General features: G+C 39.1%; 7 protein-coding genes across 7 annotated transcripts; 3 read left to right on the forward strand and 4 right to left on the reverse strand.

The window, feature by feature from the left end:
* The first annotated feature begins 421 nt into the window (after positions 1-421).
* On the forward strand, positions 422-2537 carry EV154DRAFT_522725 (uncharacterized protein). The gene has a single exon (XM_051603022.1). The coding sequence runs from the start codon at positions 519-521 to the stop codon at positions 2529-2531; it is 2013 nt and encodes a 670-aa protein (XP_051453393.1). The 5' UTR covers positions 422-518; the 3' UTR covers positions 2532-2537.
* Positions 2538-4151, reverse strand: EV154DRAFT_522726 (NADP-dependent oxidoreductase domain-containing protein). Its single transcript, XM_051603023.1, has 10 exons — positions 4080-4151; positions 3915-4010; positions 3831-3859; positions 3682-3760; positions 3523-3621; positions 3379-3475; positions 3178-3294; positions 3057-3123; positions 2941-2999; positions 2538-2887 (listed from the first exon to the last, which is right to left on the reverse strand). The coding sequence occupies exons 1-10, from the start codon at positions 4103-4105 to the stop codon at positions 2630-2632; spliced, it is 927 nt and encodes a 308-aa protein (XP_051453394.1). The 5' UTR covers positions 4106-4151; the 3' UTR covers positions 2538-2629.
* Positions 4152-4553: 402 nt separating this feature from the next.
* Positions 4554-10713, forward strand: EV154DRAFT_428217 (uncharacterized protein; the record flags this gene model as incomplete). The annotated part of the gene is made up of 9 exons (XM_051596404.1): positions 4554-4955; positions 5037-5391; positions 5452-6585; positions 6646-6874; positions 8480-8820; positions 8972-9360; positions 9616-9958; positions 10052-10255; positions 10358-10713. The coding sequence occupies 9 exons, from the start codon at positions 4554-4556 to the stop codon at positions 10711-10713; spliced, it is 3753 nt and encodes a 1250-aa protein (XP_051453395.1).
* A 703-nt stretch (positions 10714-11416) lies between these two features.
* On the reverse strand, positions 11417-12488 carry EV154DRAFT_522732 (NADH-ubiquinone oxidoreductase complex I, 21 kDa subunit-domain-containing protein). Its single transcript, XM_051603024.1, has 4 exons — positions 12052-12488; positions 11883-11990; positions 11658-11822; positions 11417-11593 (listed from the first exon to the last, which is right to left on the reverse strand). The coding sequence occupies exons 1-4, from the start codon at positions 12194-12196 to the stop codon at positions 11517-11519; spliced, it is 495 nt and encodes a 164-aa protein (XP_051453396.1). The 5' UTR covers positions 12197-12488; the 3' UTR covers positions 11417-11516.
* A 341-nt stretch (positions 12489-12829) lies between these two features.
* Positions 12830-13648, reverse strand: EV154DRAFT_31516 (DNA directed RNA polymerase). The gene is made up of 4 exons (XM_051594929.1): positions 13534-13648; positions 13366-13458; positions 13269-13311; positions 12830-13164 (listed from the first exon to the last, which is right to left on the reverse strand). The coding sequence occupies exons 1-3, from the start codon at positions 13592-13594 to the stop codon at positions 13289-13291; spliced, it is 177 nt and encodes a 58-aa protein (XP_051453397.1). The 5' UTR covers positions 13595-13648; the 3' UTR covers positions 12830-13164; positions 13269-13288.
* Positions 13649-14587: 939 nt separating this feature from the next.
* Positions 14588-16173, forward strand: EV154DRAFT_471173 (uncharacterized protein; the record flags this gene model as incomplete). Its single annotated transcript, XM_051597868.1, has 7 exons — positions 14588-14682; positions 14736-14881; positions 14942-15380; positions 15431-15535; positions 15596-15720; positions 15776-16043; positions 16098-16173. Exons 1-7 carry the CDS (start codon positions 14621-14623, stop codon positions 16171-16173), a joined length of 1221 nt encoding a protein of 406 aa, XP_051453398.1. The 5' UTR covers positions 14588-14620.
* Positions 16173-17271, reverse strand: EV154DRAFT_522737 (thioredoxin-like protein). Its single transcript, XM_051603025.1, has 6 exons — positions 17093-17271; positions 16826-17030; positions 16746-16765; positions 16639-16695; positions 16545-16583; positions 16173-16480 (listed from the first exon to the last, which is right to left on the reverse strand). Exons 1-6 carry the CDS (start codon positions 17250-17252, stop codon positions 16233-16235), a joined length of 729 nt encoding a protein of 242 aa, XP_051453399.1. The 5' UTR covers positions 17253-17271; the 3' UTR covers positions 16173-16232.
* Positions 17272-18128: the final 857 nt, after the last annotated feature.

Below are 18128 nucleotides of genomic sequence, written 5' to 3' on the forward strand. Positions count from 1 at the left end.
GATAGCTCAGCTCTTCTTACTCCAACTGAACAAGCTCCTCTCACCGCTCCAAGCAATTCTTCAATAGATTTTGACACTCTGCTTTCTAACATTCATTAACTTAAACGCCAGCAATATACTTTGACCGAAATTGAGCTCGAAGAATTAAACAGCTTCAATCACTGGTTTCTCTCTCGTATGAATTCTACAAACATTCCTTCCAATTCTAATTTTACTATACAAAGATAACAAAAAGCCTAAAAATCAAAAGCAAAGCAGCCCTCTACTTTTAAAAACCGCTCAAAAATTCAGTCGTGCAGTGCGGGTGCGCGTCATCGAGTGGTCACGTTAAGCAGTCCCTTTGTGTGCCTAGCAAATTATTTTGGCTTCAATCCAGAAATTAAATAACAAGGCGTAACAACCCCACGACAGGAGGGGGGAACCTTAATAAAGCAACAGAAATAAGGGACGTGAAAAAAAAAAAAAAAAAGCTAAAAAAAGAGACCTTTTTTTTTCTCAACTTTCCCGAACCCCGTATTATGCGTAAGTCTACGACTCATTTAAAAGATGTGTCTAGATTTCTAAGTACACCTGTAGATAGTGGGAAAAGTTCTGTAATACCAACAACTTGTAGGCGGAATTCGCATTTAAGTGCATTACTTAATGCTTTCCCACTAGAAAAACAACAACAGAGACTCATACCCAACAATAGACGATCCACACTGATCCGAACCATGTCCACTTCTACAGCCACAATAGAGAATTTACCAATCGCTTTACCACCTGTCACTGCTTCATTTAAAAGAAATGTCATAACCCCAACCCCAACAACAACCGCCGCATCCAGGTTACAGGGATCACTCAGTCTATTCAATTTATCGGACACTGTTGTTTTAGCCGATTTGGATCATGCCATTCAAATTCGTAATGCAGACAAAGCTTGGTCGCTCTTTATTACCCTTGCTTCAAAACAAGACGATACTATCCCGTTTAATATGTGCTGCTCGTTATATTCTCTTTTGGACTTTTGTAAACGATTGGCTGGTGGCGCCAAACAAGCGACTAAACTTCGACAACGCCAATTGGATCAATTATTGGATTATGTGCAGCAGAATAATTCTTCCTTGTTATTTTTATCATCTATTCAAGAAATACCAATATCAAGCCATAAACAACTGTTACGAGCAATTCGAGTAGAGGACCAAAGAGAGGCATGGCATTTGTTTTATAGATTGCACAAGGCGTCAGTCACAATCGATAAGTTACCTAGAAATACGTGTATCAAATTAATGGTGTTCATGATGAAGGATCGAACGTTGGATAAAAATCAACTCAAGTCAAGATTGCAATTAATTGCATTACATGGTGCCGGAACGTCAGAATTTGACAGTCGATATATGTCAGCAGCGGATGTGTTACGTATTGCAAATATTTGTCATGGATACGAAAAAAGCGAAACTTTTGCTCATAACCTGATTGATGAGTTTGTGGTAGGGATATTCAAAAAGAAACAGTCGATAAGGGCGGATGCGTTAGACGAGTTAATATGGAGGATATTAGTGAATCAGGATATATCAAAGGCACATCAGGTGTTAGACACAGTACAAGCAAAATACGCAGATAAGGTGGATGTAAATGAAATGGTTTTTGTAAATTTGATGAATGCATACAGGCGGCAAAAGAATTATCACGAATCTCTCAAGTTATTTGAAAAGCTGCTGGAGGAGAAAAATACACGACCTACGATCAAATCATTTAATGCTGTTTTACAAATTTTTGCGGTGCAAGGGTCAGCAGATAGAGCATCTTATATATTTGAAACAATGAATCACCTAGGCGTCATACCAGATATATCTTCATATACGGAACTGATTCGAGCGAATGCACATAATCTTAAAACTTGCATCTATTATTACAACAAGATGCGTCAAAACGAACTTAAGCCCAATGTTTATACGTATAGTGCTCTTATTGAGGCTTCCTCTAGACGAAACGATATCAAATCTGTGCTTGAATGGTTCCAAACCATGTTGGATGAAAATGTTCAACCGAATCAAGTTGTTATATCCTGTATATTAAAATCTCTATCGAAACAACATAGCGAGTACCCCAATATGCCCGAAGCTGTTATTCAAATCGCTCACCAAGCTGCCATGGCTGGTATCAAGACTGATGCGGCACTTTATACCATCCTGTTAAAAATGCAGGCCGAATCTATTGGAATCGAGGGTGCGCTCAAAATTCATCGGGATATGTTGGCTCAATCTGTAGAACCCAATGCTTATACATATACTATTCTAATCAATGCTTGTGGAAAGTTCAGGATGCCTGAAACGGCTGAAAAGATATTCGACTTGATGAAGAATAGCGCACGACATCAACCAAATACAGTTACTTACACAGTTTTAATGGATGCTTGGTCAATAGCAGATAGGAGGGATAAAGTGGAAGGTCTGATTTCCGAATTCTTGAAGGAGTGCAAATCTGATAAAAGTGGAAGATTATGGCTGGACACAAGAATCCGCGAAAGATTAAAATCAAGTTGCTGTTAAAACAACCCCTCATTGTATATTATAATAATAAAATAGACTAGACAAAAATTTAATTTGCTTTCACACAATAAAAAAACAATATGAAGGTCTCTCTGTCATTATAACTTGGATTTGGTAGTAGAACCATAAATATCAACACCCCAGAAAGGAGATGGATCAACCAAACGCTTAGGTTCGACCGTTTTCGTTAATTCTTCAATGGCATTAAAATCGCCATCTTCAAGCTCAATGACTTGGAAATTAGAGATAATACGCGATGCTGTTACAGATTTGGGAATAACTGAACATCCACGGCGCATACCCCATGCTAACAAGACTTGGGCTGGAGAAGCATTATGACGTTTTGCAATATCAACCTTTAATCACGTTAATTGATGCTATTTTTTATACTGCTGTCTTTACTTCTTACCACAACCGATTCTTGCATGACTGGAGAATCAGTACTACCGAGTGGAGAATATGCAGTAACTGGAGAAAAAAATAATTAAGTGCATTGTCCATATTTAAAGTTTGACTAGTTGTTACCATGAACACCATTATTTTGACAGAACTTAATTAGATCAGATTGGGCCAAATAGGGATGTAATTCAACCTAAATATTTGTATGTCAAAAATGTGAGCAAACAATAATGATCATGATTATTACCTGATTGACAGCCGGGGGTATTTTGCAATTTTTTAATAGACGGTCAACCTTTTCAAGTGTAAAATTACTGATACCAATTGCACGAGTTTTACCTAATTGAATTAGTTTCTCCATGGCCTAAAAATAAGTAAACCGGGTAAATTAAGGGCCGATATTCCAAAAATAGAAAAACCGCTTTGTCAGTGTGAATCAAATGCTTACAGCGTAGGTATCTATGTAATCAATAGAATTATCTACAGCAATGTTTCCATCGGAATTTTTGGGAAAATTTGACTCTGACGCTTGGAAAGCGATTGGCCTAAAGTCTAGTTAGTTGAAATACGGTCATCATGTTATATGGGTTACCAGTGCATGAGATATAAATCCACATAGTCTAACTGCAGGTTTTCGAGTGAAGCTTCGATTGCCTTTTGAACGAGGTCAGGTCGGTGATTGTTGTTCCAGCTTTTGTATTAAATAAGCATCATGCTATGTTATTCACAAATGGGTAAATAAGACACTTACAGCTTGGTAGTTACAAATAATTCTGCTCGAGGAACACCACTATTTTTGATTGCCAGTCCAACCTCCTTTTCATTTCGGTCTACGTATTTCAATTGTTATTTACCATTCTCGATTAAAATACACGAGATTTTTATATTTATTATACTTGCAAACATATGCTGTGTCAATGTGTCTATATCTATAAATCATGTGTTAGTAAAGTGCAATTTAATGCATTATATAAATATTTATACCCTGCTTTGATTGCGGTCAGGACAGCGTCGTAAACTTCGTTAGGCTTCGATTGCCAGCTGCCAAGTCCTAAGGCAGGCATAGTCACACCGTTGTTTCTGTATAAATAAATAAATAACATATCATTAGGCAAGAATATTTTTCCAAGTAATTCATAATATAATCACAATATAAATGTAGCACCAGACGACATTTTTCAGTTGCAAATGAAAAGGAAGAGAAAATTAAAAACGAGGTTGGGTTTTATTTGAGCGTGATACGAGCCAGATTTACCTACAGCTTTGGGCAGTAATTAACTAGTCACGAACCAAACCACCTTATTATTATTTCGTCACCCCATTTCTAGTTTTTCCTTTATCGCTCTTTTCCTTTCTTTCCTCTTTTCTTACTCTCTTTCCTCTTTCCTTTCCTCTTTGTGTTTTTACTGATAACTGTATATATATTTAATTATATGTGCCACTTGAGTTTGTCAAATATACAGTAATCTCGTTTCGTTTCGTTTTTATTTTTTTTCTTTTGAAACAAAAAAAAAAAGAGGACATACACATAAAAATAATTTAAACTACTTTCCTTAATATATACACACACGCACATACACATACACCAAACTCACGCAAATACAAACATACACTATTAATAATATGAGTTCACCTCCTCCCCAACACTCCTTATCCTCACCTACTTCAGGTAATACCCCTCATCCCGTCTTGCCAACACCTTCATCTTCTACATCGGTTTCAATTCGTCAGAATAATAAAACTTCTCAGCTGAGACAGAGACAGGAGCTTGAACAGCAGTTAGTAGAAAAGCAAAAGCAACTGCAGGAAACAAGCAGCGGAATTGGAAAAAACGTATTGGCTAGACAAGTTAGTCAACTTCAAGATAGAATAAAAGAAATAGACTCTGTGATCAACAATCCAACTTCAAATGATGAAATACAGCCAGTTTCAGTTGATAGACTACGATCACTTGAAAGGGATTTGAGCTCTTATAGAAGTCATCCTTTATCACCAGGTATATCATCTATTCGTAATAAAGAAAAGGTAACCATAAAAAAGTACTCCTATCTGACTGAACTTTTTTTTATTAAACTCCTTTTTTTTACTCACTCTCTCTCTTTGTAGCTGTTGAATCAACGCACGACCTCTGGTTTAGATCCTTTGCCTAGCCCATCAACTTCTACACTTTTACCTCCAACACATGGACATGATTCTACATCTTTACTACCCTTGCCTCCACCACCCACTGGCTCAACCCCAACAAAACGCCGATCAAAAATACCGAATACTGACCGCAGAAACACCGATATCGAATTTGCTACAGAAATTGGTCAGGGGCTGTTACTAGAGGTTAGAAAAATGCAGGCCTTATTACAAGAGAAGGAGGAAAAGTTAAGAACGCTAGAGAACCAAAAAGCTGATCTTGAAAGGGCCGCAGAAGCAATGGCAAAGCAAATGCGTCAACGAGAAGAAAATGAAGGTAATACATATAATTTAATTTAAAAAAGGGATTTATTTTTTTTAATTAACAAACATCTAGAAAAATTGAAGGAAGAAACCTGGAATCTTGAATTGGCAAAACAAGAATTAACAATCAGTGTGACCGAACTCCAACAAAATCTCAGCAAAGCGAATGTAGAACAAAACAAATTGGATAAACAAGTGAATGTGTTACGATCAGAAATTGAAAAACTTCGTGATAAAGAAGAGAAATTAACAAATACAATTGATACCATGAAGCAACGTCACGAACAAGATATGTCTTCTATCCGTCGTCATGCTGCTGCCATCCAACGTGAAAAGTCAGATCAATCAAAGCAGATCGAGGCACTCACCTCAGAATTAGCAATCGCAAAAGCTCAATCTCGTATTGGTAAACACGTATCAACAGACACGGAAGTAAATCCTCGTTCTGGAGACACAACTGATGATCAAACAACCAATACTCTGGCTGTAAATAATGAAACCTCACCTACATCTTCGCCCCCATCTTCACCAAAACTAGCACCAGCTCGTAACCAAGCAATGGAAGTCGAGACCCTGAAGACTTCTTTGGCTCACGCTCATCGTATGGTGTCGAATTTACGGTCTAATCTGCATAAAGAAAAAACCGAGAAGTTCGAATTTAAAAAACTTTTGGCTGATTCCCAAGAAACAATCGAACAATTACAAAATGACCCACGTATGTGGGTAGATGCTGGACCAACACGTGGTGCAAGTGGATCATCATCAAATATTGTTACAAGAGAGGACGGGTTAGGCCCTGCTAGGCGACCACACAAAGCTTCCCTTTCTTCTTCCACAAAGAGACGTGGCAGTAGAAAGCCTACAAGTGGGCGTATTAAACCTAAAGGTTCATCCCCAAATGCTACTGCTGATGGCGATTCTATCTACTCTTACTCTTCCATGTCAGAGCTCGATGACAGTGAAGAGGTCGATAGTTTTGATGATAGTGATGCCGGTTTTGATAATACTGTCTCCAAAAAGAAAACAGTTGGATTCACACCACTCTCTTCAGAGTTATCTCGTAGCCAATCTCAAAATCAGTTACAAAAGCCTGTAATGGTAGATGCAGAAGTGAACACAGACCCCATGGACGATTCTATGTTACCTCTCAATACATTGGGTGATTCAACCGCCGATCCTGTAACCAGATCTCTTGGAGATGAATTGGGTATGGCCATGTCACAAAAGTCACCTGAAGAGTCAAAGCCCGCTACCTCATCCATGAAAGACGCTGCTGTTGGTCTGATTGCGGGTGTAGGTGCTGCTGTCGGTGTCGATGCCTTGATGAAACCTACCGGTATTGAAATTTATACTCAAACCGATGTTTATGAAGAGCCCAAAGCTATTCCTGGTATTGAGATGATTACACAAACAGATCCTGAACCCGAGGCCCAAGTGAACGAGGTTTTTACCCAAACAGATAGTTCCAAATTGGAGCAATTATCCTTGGCTACCATGTCCGTTGAGCCTACCAAGCCCGTAGAATTAGAATTGGTATCTCAAACTCCTATTGGTGTAGAGCCTGAGGATCCTTCCATAGCACTTGCTGCTGCTGCTGCTGCCACCGCCGCTGCCATTGCTGCTTATCGTTCTAAAGCTTTGGAAGATTCTGTCGATTGTTCTGTTCAATCTGATCCAATTGACCCTTCCATCGCCCTTGCAGAAACGGCTGCTGCTATTGCTGCTGCTCGATCCAAGGCTTTAGAGGAAGCTGTTGATTGTTCTGTTCAGTCTGATCCCGTTGATCCATCCATTGCTCTCGCAGAGACTGCTGCTGCTATTGCTGCTGCTCGATCCAAGGCCTTAGAGCAAGCTGTCGATTGTTCTGTTCAGTCTGATCCCGTTGATCCATCCATTGCTCTCGCAGAGACTGCTGCTGCTATTGCTGCTGCTCGATCCAAGGCTTTAGAGGAAGCTGTTGATTGTTCTATCCAATCTGATCCTATCGATCCCTCTATTGCTCTTGCAGAGACTGCTGCTGCTATTGCTGCATCTCGTTCCAAAGCATTAGAAGAAGCTGTTGATTGCTCTGTTCAATCTGATCCTATTGATCCTTCCATTGCTCTTGATGCAACTGCTGCTGCTATCGCCGAATCTCGTGCAAAGGCTTTAGAAGAAGCCGTTGATTGCTCTGTTCAATCAGATCCTATTGACCCTTCCATTGCGTTGGCCGAAACGTCTGCGGCTGTCGCTGCGTCCCGTTTTGCGGCTTTAGAAGCTGCTGTCGATACCGCCACCCAATCTGAAGAGCCCGTTGAAGATCCATCAATTTCACTTGCCGCTCTCGCTGCCAGTGCCGCTGCTAGTGCTGCTGCCATCGCTGGTGCCATCTCTGAATCACGATCCAAAGCTTTGGAAGCTGCTATTGACTGCTCAACTCAATCAGATGAACCTGAGCCTGTCGACCCTGCCATTGCTCTTGCCGAAAAAGAGGCCATCATTGCCGCTGCTCGTGCTAAATCTTTTGAGGCTGCTGTTCATTGTTCTACTCAATCCGAAGAGCCTGAGCCCGTTGACCCCTCGATTGCTCTTGCTGCTACCGCAGCTGCCATTGCTGAAAATCGTGCAAAGGCCCTCGAAGCTGCTGTCGATTGCTCCACTCAATCAGATGAGCCTGAAAAGGAAGATCCTTCCATTGCACTTGCTGCCGCTGCTGCCGCGGCCATAGCCTCATCTCGCTCCAAAGCCTTGGAATCAGCTATTGATTGCTCCACCCAATCTGACGAGCCTGAAAAAGAAGATCCTTCCATTGCTATTGCTGCTGCAAAAGCCGCCTCTCTTGCAACTGCGGCCGCTATTGCTGCCGGAATTGCTGCCTCTCGTTCATCCGCTTTAGAATCTGCTATTGACACGTCTACTCAATCCGACGAACCTGAAGTCGAAGACCCTTCAATCGCTCTTGCTAAAACCGTAGCTGCAGCTGCAGCATTACGCACTGCAGCCTTAGAAGCCGCCGTTCATAGTTCTACTCAAAGTGATCCCGAAGACCCCTCAATTGCTGCTGCTGCTATTGCAGAGGCTATTGCATCCTCACGTTCTGCCTCGTTAGAATCTGCCATTAGTACTTCAACACAATTTGAAGAGGAAGACCCATCGATTGCCGCTGCCGCTGCTGAAGCTGCTGCTGTATCCACAGCGCTTGCCACAGCTACAGCTATTGCTGCATCCCGTTTAGCTTCTTTGGAAGCCGCTGTTGATTCATGCACACAATCGGAAGGGCCTTCCGTTATTGATCAGGAAACCCAATTTGAAGAAACCCGAGTTGTTGATATTGGTGTTCAAAGTACTCCTGCTGTTGCAGTTGACGCATTCATTCAGTCCGAATTTGTGGAAACTAAGGATTCAGTTGTTCAATATGAGAGCTCAGCTAAGGATGTCTCTGTTCAACATCAACACACTACAGGTATGCATATTTGTTTTGTTTTATTTTTTTAATTTAAAAAGTTTATAGCCGAATTTACTAAACTCATTCTGTTTAGATGCAATTGACCACGAGACGCAGTATGATGTATTAGGTGTTGATCACAGCACCCAGTCCGAATTAAATGAAACAGTCGAATGTGGCGTGCAAAGTGATAGTCCCGTCACAGCAGATGCATCTGCTCAGCATGATTTTGTTAACGCCATTGATGCGAACGTACAATATGAGGTAGAATCGACAGATATCGGAGTCCAATGTGAAGAAGAAAACACAGCAAGCGGAATAGGTGCCATCCTTCCTATACCTCCCATTGCATCCCACACTTTCTCTGATAGTGAGGATGAATTCTTTGACGCAAATTCCAAGCCATCTAGTAGACGTACCATCGATAGTGCTGTTTTTAATAACTTGAAACCCGAGTCCCGAAACAGCAATTTGAGCGAAAGTCATTTAATTCCCGTGGTGCTTCCTCATACTCAAAACGAACTTGGTTCTGATAGATCTGATGACAATCAGAAGACTGTTTCAGATGGTCAAGAAGGGTCATCCTCTTTAAAGAAGAATGCTATGATTGCTGCCGCTGCTACTGCTGCAGCTGCCTCAGTTCTTAAGCACAACAAATCGGTATCTGATCATGAAGAGGACTCCGATGCTCTCCGATCCATTCCTTCTGATGTGAATACTCTTGCCATTGGTGAGGATTCTTTAGGAAACAAGATTGCGCCCCATCAATTGAATAATGTATCCGAAAGATCAAGACAGGGACAAGATATCCAGGAACTCGGTAATGTCGCTCCTGCTGAAAAAATGTACAGTAAAGCAGAAACCGATTCTCTTATTGCCACTGCTGTTGCTTTAGCTCTTAAAAATGCCGAGTCCCTCAAATCAAGTCAAAATAATCAGGATGATGTGTTAGACAATACTAAACACCACGCTCATGGTCTGAACTCTAAGAATGAAGATCCTGCTATTGTTACCCCAACTTCTGATATTTCTAGAACTTCAAGAAATGATGATGATGATGAACAACCCGGCGATGAAAATTTTGGTAACGTTTTGGTTCATTCACCCAGAGAAGAAGATACAATCACCTTTTTGCCTTATGACGAGGCTGCTCAGCGTCACCGTGATCGCTTCGTATTACCTAACATTGACTCAAGTCATGTTGACTTTTTTGAAAACTTGAAGCATCAAGAGACAGAACCCAAAAAAGAACGGCCTGAATTGACTATCGGACCCTCTATTGTGTTTGCTCAAGAGCCTGAGGAGCCTGAGGAGCGTGAAATTACTGCTGCAGATGTCCCTCAACGCCCTGCCAATCCACCACCCCATGAGTTATTAAACAAGGCTGGCCTTTCTTCGACTTTCACAGACAGTAGATCCATGTCACCATCTTCTTTGCACAGTAAAGGAAAGGGTCCATTAGAATACTCTGATTTGGAAAGCAACTCTGCACGCAGTAACGATGATCTTCAACGTACTGCTATACTACAACAACAGCGCCTCGATGCCAAGAGAGGATCTGTGGATGCCTCCAGTGTTTCTACAAGTAACACTAATGAACAACTGCGTTCTCTGAACTCTTCCCAATACGATGCTGTCACTCGTAGCACTGGCGCCACAGATCCTACCATGATTAATTTGATCACTCAGACTATGATTGGTGACTGGCTTTACAAATATACAAGAAAGGCTGTCGGCGGTGGTTTCTCTGAGAAGAGTCATAAAAGATACTTTTGGATCCATCCTTACACTCGCACATTGTATTGGTCTGTATCTGCCCCCGGTCTTAACGGAAACGAATCTAAAGCAAAGAGTGGTAAATATTTTTTTGTCTGTGAAGTTACGCATGAATTTAACGTTTTTTTTAAATAGCATTGATCGAAAATATCACATCTGTACCCAATTACTCTTACGCTACTGATGGAACACCCAATGTCAGTCTCTTGATTCAAACAAGCCATCGACAAATCAAAGTAACCGCACCCAATATGGAGAAGCACGATCTTTGGTTTGAGGTAAGCTTTTTCACGGTATATTTGACGAGATATTAACATTTTGATTTAGGCTATCACACATTTGCTTTCTAGAGATAGATCCGGTAAAGGTTTAACACTTCTCAACGATACCAAAAAAGCCGAAAACCCAAACAACCGATCTGTATCTAGTGGAACCTCAGGATCATTATTAAATCGACCCAGTTTCCGTCGTCTTCATGATGTATTTCAACAGCCATCCTCCGCACAATCAATGTCCACAACAGACGATCATGTCGACTTGGAATACGATGATGATGATGAAGCATTAGAAGATGTTCGTATGTGTTGTAACGGTAAACACCATGTTTCCAAACTAGAAAAGGATCATACACATCGACAACCATACCGCAAACGCAAGAGTCGCGCCACCATCACATCATGATAAAAAACTACATGCTAACTTCATAAAAAGAAATTAACACCTTCCTTTATATAATTTCTTTATCCAAACCTTTAGATTAATACTACATTATAACAAACCATAATTTTTCTTTACTGTAATAGTTTCACAAACCTCCTTCCAATCATTTAATGTAATTATTTTTTTTTTACTCAAATATAATCACTTTTGTTCAACCTTAATTTGATAAACAAAGCCGATTTTTTTTTATTTTTTTATAAAGTGCTGATATTATATGTTTAAGAGGATTCGGTGTACTTGGAGGTGTCAACACCATGGTTGTTGTGGTTGGCAAAGTTGAACCATGGGAAAGCAGCTATACAAAACACAAATGTATTAATAAAAAAATATAGTTATTCTTGGTTCCAGTTTTGACTTACAGAACTTCAATTGTGCGTATCTGGTGTTTCTGGCAGAAGCATTTTGAACGTGCTCAGGCATGTAACTTTCACCATACAAAGGCTTTCCTTCCTTTGCGAGTTGGCTCAATTCAGCGTGATCCTTGGCAACTTCAGCGGCATTTTCGGTCCAACCCCAGAAACGGACTATTGAAAAAAAGAAACGTTTGACATTTTCATCCAACTATGATAATAAAGTCGACTTACGAGAACTGGTTTGGTAAGCATACAAGAAACCACCGAATGCACCAACAATAGTGGCAATACGGAGAGGGAGACGTAAGTTACGCATAGGTCCAACGGGATCCATTTTTTCTATTCATAAATTGTCCATTAAAATTCATTCGCATAATTTGACGTTGACTCCAATCCTTACCCATTCCCAATAAAATGGCAGGAGCAGCAGCGGTACCTGCGGCCCATGCGGCATAATCTGTAGGTCTCATGTAACGGACAACACGACCGAAGTGGGGATCGGTGTCAATGACAGGATAGGGGGTGTTGAATTCTTTAACGGGCATTGTATTTTTGAAGTGGAAATGAAAAAAAAAACTGTAAATCGTCGAATTTATCAAAGTGTGGTAATTGGATGAGGTATAGATTATGGTTGATGCAGAATGAATTTTGTTGCGAATGTGAGGTGAATGTACACATGTATGAATTGAAGATTTGATTTGGTCAAGAAAAAAGTTGATTAAGGTTAAATGAAAAATAAAAAAGAGAGTAAAAAAGATCAGTATCTAACCATCACACTTTTTTTTCATTTTAGCAGTTGGTTTTCAACACTTACGAGTAGGGTGTTTTGTTGTATGTTAATGAAGTTCACTACAATATACAAGAAAAGAGGGACCAAATTTTGAAATGTTTTTTTTAGGCCAGGCTCAACTCCCGCCACTTGAAATCAGCAATATCTCAAATGTGACGTCGACAACGGCCTGAGATTCGATCTCAGGTCTGTCAAAAAAATCATAATTTAGAAGCATGTTTATCTCTCAGGCACCTGCTTGCTTTTTAGACATAAAGATATCCTCTTATTACGAAGGGTAAGTATAACCCTTATACTATTTAATTCACAAGTAACTTGTACTATGACAATTAAAACCCAATTGTAGAAAGAGCACAACTTTTTCAAGCTTCTACTTAGGTAATTCTCCAAAATAAAAAGTTATTCCTATGAAAATACAAGATCATTATCCGCTGCCTTTACTTTATAGAATAACCATAAATTCAGACAGACAATAACAGAAAAAAATTGTCCTTATTTCTAATAAAAACTGTATAAATATGTTCAAGTTGCCTCAAAGGATATTGACTTTGAAGCTCCACGGTAATCCTATGTAGACGGTATCCTTTTTTCTTTGCTCGATTACAGAAGGATAAGGGATGCCAGCTTTGCCTTATGTCCTTTTATAAACAATCAGTGCTCATAGTTTGTATCGACGAGTCCTTTTAATCCCTCCCCACTTAATGATCACCAAAGTACTACCGCCTAATTGTAAATCCAAATTTTAAATTCTATACTACTCTGTTCTTATTTATTTGGCAAATACAGTTCTTTTTTTATGTTTGTGTGCGTGTGGTTTAGATATATACATAATCACTTGTTTTTCTGTTTAGCGAGCTTCAAATTGGACCACTAAACAATATGGTCAATACAAAAATCATGGCTCAAATGTTTTTCTACACTTACTTCTCTTGGTTCTCTTCTTGTACATGATTCTGTGACCACAGTCTTGACAACGGATGGGCTCTCTAGGCTTCAATTGATTCTCTGCGCCACAATCTAACAAAAGAGAAAAAAAAAAGGTAAGTCATAAAAATTCAATGACAATGTGATTCAATTGAAGAGAAAGCTTACCAGCACACAAGTATGCCATAGCAACAGGTTGACGAATAGGTGCACCTTGGTAACCGTCCATTTTAAAAAAGATAAAGTTAAAGAAGCCTTCAAAAACAACAGAAGAAAAAAAAAATGAAAAAAATGCTACATTTTGATGTGACAGTCACTTTTTTTTTTGTTGAGTTTCTGAAAAATTAGGTTCTTCTTTGATCGACTTCATCGGGCTTTATGTTGAAAATTGTTTGTATGATATGCATTTACAAGGAATACAGCAATTCAAAAAAATCAGGACGTCTTAGTACGTACATTTTTCTATCATAGCTACTTTAAATAGTATATTAAGATTTGCTTTTATTATAATGCATTGTCTCAATAGAGAAGTTGTGAAGTCTCGAATAGGTCCTGCACACAAGAGCTATCTATGACCAAATAAGTAAGGCTGGTTGAATCTAATAATGTATCTACAGTTAATGTGGGCAAGATAGACATAGATGTCAATAGCTTGTAAAAATACTGATTACATAATCGTCGATTCTATAATCCTTCATGCAATCTTTCTTTTAATACATCTCAACTGTTTTAGTCTACCCGATCAATTTGATTCTTTAAATGAACTACTGTACCACAACAACATTGAAAAAGTGAGTTTTAAAATGATTGGAGGGATTCATGCACGTTAAAGTGACAAGCAAATGCTTCATTATCACATTCTCAGAGTTAAGTGTGCCATCTTACTGTTTTATTAATAAAAAGCTGTGTGCATTTGATGTAATTTTCAACTACTATCGATCCTATTGTTTTTTAAAACATAAACTGCTTATCAGTCCTAATGGACAGACTTATAGGCTACAATCTACACCTTACTGGGTGGATAAAGTCTTTTTATCGGTAGTCCATCCTTGATACAAGGTTACGTGTCTCGAAAATACATGTAAATAAATATACAGAGACAATTCATAGTGACTTGAAGTAACAAATGGGCGGTCAAAGAGTTTGCTTAAATATGATGCTTGGTGCTACACCAAGAAATGCGGTGGAGGCTTGGATTTTAAAATACCGTGGGCGTCAATTTTAAAAGGTGATTATCCTTCTTCAATTATTTATAATGAGCCTTCCAGTAGGTCTGGAAACTCAAGTGGTGGACTTCATTCAAAAGCTCAAACGACGGTAATATATGAAAATTGCGATACCATCTCTACTTGCTTTGACATTTTACCTAGACAAATTCTCGGCTCGTATTATGTAGCAAAAGAAACAGCGACTATCTTGCGACAGGTGGTTTCTACGTCTCGTTGGCGTGACGCTAACGTATTGATTGACATCATTACACATACTGGTGCTCGACTTGCTTCTGCTCAGCCTAACGGTAACATAAATAACGAATAGTGCCAATAAGAAAAAAAAACAGTTTCTCATTATACTTTAGAATTGGCCGTGGGTAATATTGTAAAGCGTGTTTTAAAAGTTATCCGTGAAGTTTCTCGAGGAGAATTAGAAACTGATGGCAGAGATGAACGTGGAGAAGCTACACCTGATTATTCCAGTTTCGAGGAAGACGAATTTGAGGATTCAGATAAAGAGGAACAGCCCAATATTTTCAAACAGTCTTCTACCGCCAGTAGTATAAATGGTTCAATAAACGGTCACCCTGAATTGTCGACCCAGGCGTCAATGTTTAGGTTATTGGCTGACATGTCTACCTTAACTGTCAGAGAACAAAAGAGAGAGGAGAACGAAAAAAGAATTAGGGACACATACAATTTGAAGCCTTTGATCATTCAAGAAATTACCGAGGAAATTATTGCTGATTTAGATACCATTTATAAAGGAATTGCAGATCAAGCACTGGATTTTATTCATGCCAAGTAAGTGTTAAGAAAGTGGGTCACTTGTAGATTCTAAAATCGTATATTAGTGAGGTTATTATGACAATTGGCATATCTCGCACTGTCCAGGAATTTTTGATGAGGGCTGCCCAAAAGCGTAAATTTCAAGTCATTGTCGCTGAAACTGCTCCTACGTAAGTTAGAACGTTAAACATAAGTAAAAATTGGAGCCAAACTAATTATGACTCATATAGATACCAGGGCCACAAGATGGCACTTTCATTATCCAAAGCCGGTATTGATACTACGGTTATTGCTGACTCGGCAATCTTTGCAGCAATGCCTCGAGTCAATAAGGTAGTCTTGGGGGCTCATGCTGGTAAGTTTAGACCAGACTAGACAGGTATGTATCATTATTAATGCATAAAACCTAGTTCTCGCAAACGGCGCACTTGTTTCTGTTTCGGGTTCTCATTTATTAGCAGCTGCAGCAAAACATCATTCCACTCCAGTTCTAGTCTGTACAGCACTATACAAATTGTCGCCTTTGTTTGCATATGTAGCTGATGCTTTCAATGTCACTGTATCTCCTCAAAATGTTTTGAACTTTCAAGAAGGACCGATTATTGATAAGGTGACAATAACTGATCCTTATTACGATTATGTTGGTCCTGATTATGTCAGTTTATTTATCCATAATCTGTAAGTTATACTTTTAGCTATGTTCCAACATATACTTATATTTCTTATTTATAGCGGATCTGCCCCACCAACGTATGTCTATAGATTGATTAACGACAACTATGATCCAGAAGATTCAACCACATTTTAATTATGTTTTTAATAAAGAAAAACAGGTTGACATTTTTTATTCATTTTTGATGTACTAGTTTAGTTGGCACTGTTAAAGTATTCTTGAGATCCCTTAGGGTCAGGCTTGATAGTCTTTTCTCCCTTGGTCCAGTTAGCAGGACACACTTCACCGTGCTCATCAACAAATTTGATGGCTTCAATGACTCTCAAAGTCTCATCAACAGAGCGGCCAATAGGTAAATCGTGAATAGTAGAAACACGAAGAGTACCCTTGGGATCAATGACGAACAAACCACGAAGAGCCAAACCCTCTTCAGGAATTAAGACTACGTATAATCACATTAATACGAGATGCTAGATTGAACGGCGTTTTTTTTTTTTTTTACTAACCGTTGTAGTTGGTGGAAATCTCCTTTTTGATATCGGAAACTATTTAAAACATTTAGCCGAAATTATTCATCTTCATATTAGCAAGATAACTAACCAAGAGGAATGTTGATTGATCCAAGTCCACCTTGCTTTCTGGGAACATTGGTCCAGGCTACAAAAAAGTTGAATATTTGTATCGAAATCTATCATCTATCCACTTACCCAAATGAGAGTGAACATTGCTGTTAAAGGTGCGTGTGTTAGTAATATACGCATTTTAATTTATCAACAAAACCACTTACTCTACGCTAACACCAACAACTTCAGCACCCAATTGCTTGAATTCCTCAATACGATCACTGAAGGCCAAAAGTTCAGTAGGACAAACAAAAGTGAAATCGGCAGGGTAGAAGACCATGACAACGAACTTTCCCTTGTAGTCTGACAAAGCTAATTCTTTGAATTCACCATCCACAAGAGAAGTAGCAGACCATTGGGGAGCAGGATCTATGGTCAAAAATCGGTCAATTACATGATTCTGCACGTGTGTTCACGGAATAATAGTTTACGTTGAACGGTAGCGCGCTTTTGTTCGATGGTGTTGGTGTTTAAGAAACGAGCAATGCTGGTAGTAGCAAAAGCTTTACGTGCTGTAGGTACAGGACGTACTGAAGCGTTTAAAGCAACGCGTGGGATGATAGAGGCGGCAATACGACGAGAAGCAAACATATTTGGTTATTGAGTAAATAGACTAGTTCACCCCGGATTTGTCATGAACACTTTAATGCTGTAAAACTTTAAATTTTTAGAAAGTCACAGAAAATGGCAGCTCAACTAATCAAGAAATGCACAATAGCACAATCAAAAAACTTTCGTGATGTACCTCTTCTAATATATATCAAGCAAAGCGAGAAAAACTGCACTACGCGATTAACTTAGTACAGGTGTACTTTAACTATTTCTCTTCACCTTGCCATGAATTTTTAGGCTCTAAATATCTTGTGCTAGCATGCAAGTGACCAATTGGTATACCATACCTTCTACTAAAAATGCAAGCGTATATTCAAAATATTTGTTCAAAGGAAGGACTGTATTATACGCTTTTAAAAAAAAGGACGAGCGACCAAAGGGGAACGTTTAGTTTCTTCTATATAAGGCGGCCTTCTAATCTGCTTTCCGCTAGACTACGCGTATAGACGTAAACTTTTTTTGTTTGTGTGTATGTATGCGTAGTCTTTACGCGTTTTTATTTACAGGGTAAGAAAGAAAACCATGGAGCAGTGACTTGATAGTTGCATTTAATGCTTCTTGTAGAAAACTGTCTTTCGACCCACTATCGTCGTTAGCAAGCGAATAGAGAAATAGGCTATAGTCGTTTGCTTTGGCCTATTGATGCAAATTTAAAATATTTTCATATGTGCAAAAGCCTGAGCGAACAGCTAACCAAACATGTTTTATCTAATTATTGCAGGTACAATTTCTGAACACTAACTTTGATTCATGAATCTATTATTATCTATCCTTAATGCATTGTGATAATTGCTTATTATCATGTCCGATTAATCTATCCGCTTACAGTTTTTACACTTGATATTCAGACGATGT

Source organism: Mucor mucedo, assembly GCF_025094135.1.
Source record: "Mucor mucedo strain NRRL 3635 chromosome Unknown EV154scaffold_117, whole genome shotgun sequence".
NCBI classification, from domain to species: Eukaryota; Fungi; Mucoromycota; class Mucoromycetes; order Mucorales; family Mucoraceae; genus Mucor; species Mucor mucedo.

Excerpts from the sequence above, each read along its gene's own strand:
- EV154DRAFT_522732 (XM_051603024.1), bottom strand. The coding sequence starts at position 12,196 with ATGCCCGTTAAAGAATTCAACACCCCCTATCCTGTCATTGACACCGAT. Across the intron at positions 11,991-12,051 it reads TGCCATTTTATTGGGAATGG|AAAAAATGGATCCCGTTGGA; the intron begins GTAAGGATTGGA and ends ATTTATGAATAG. Across the intron at positions 11,594-11,657 it reads ATACGCACAATTGAAGTTCT|CTGCTTTCCCATGGTTCAAC; the intron begins GTAAGTCAAAAC and ends TGTTTTGTATAG.
- EV154DRAFT_522726 (XM_051603023.1), bottom strand. The coding sequence starts at position 4,105 with ATGTCGTCTGGTGCTACATTTATATT. Across the intron at positions 3,622-3,681 it reads TTATTTGTAACTACCAAGCT|CTGGAACAACAATCACCGAC; the intron begins GTAAGTGTCTTA and ends TTAATACAAAAG. Across the intron at positions 2,888-2,940 it reads TCATGCAAGAATCGGTTGTG|GTTGATATTGCAAAACGTCA; the intron begins GTAAGAAGTAAA and ends ACGTGATTAAAG.
- EV154DRAFT_31516 (XM_051594929.1), bottom strand. The coding sequence starts at position 13,594 with ATGGACGGTTACCAAGGTGCACCTATTCGTCAACCTGTTGCTATGGCA. Across the intron at positions 13,459-13,533 it reads TATGGCATACTTGTGTGCTG|ATTGTGGCGCAGAGAATCAA; the intron begins GTAAGCTTTCTC and ends CTCTTTTGTTAG. Across the intron at positions 13,312-13,365 it reads CAAGAAGAGAACCAAGAGAA|TGGTCCAATTTGAAGCTCGC; the intron begins GTAAGTGTAGAA and ends CATATTGTTTAG.
- EV154DRAFT_522725 (XM_051603022.1), top strand. The coding sequence starts at position 519 with ATGCGTAAGTCTACGACTCATTTAAAAGATGTGTCTAGATTTCTAAGT.
- EV154DRAFT_522737 (XM_051603025.1), bottom strand. The coding sequence starts at position 17,252 with ATGTTTGCTTCTCGTCGTATTGCCGCCTCTATCATCCCACGCGTTGCT. Across the intron at positions 16,766-16,825 it reads GTTGTTGGTGTTAGCGTAGA|CAATGTTCACTCTCATTTGG; the intron begins GTAAGTGGTTTT and ends CACCTTTAACAG. Across the intron at positions 16,584-16,638 it reads ATCAATCAACATTCCTCTTG|TTTCCGATATCAAAAAGGAG; the intron begins GTTAGTTATCTT and ends TGTTTTAAATAG.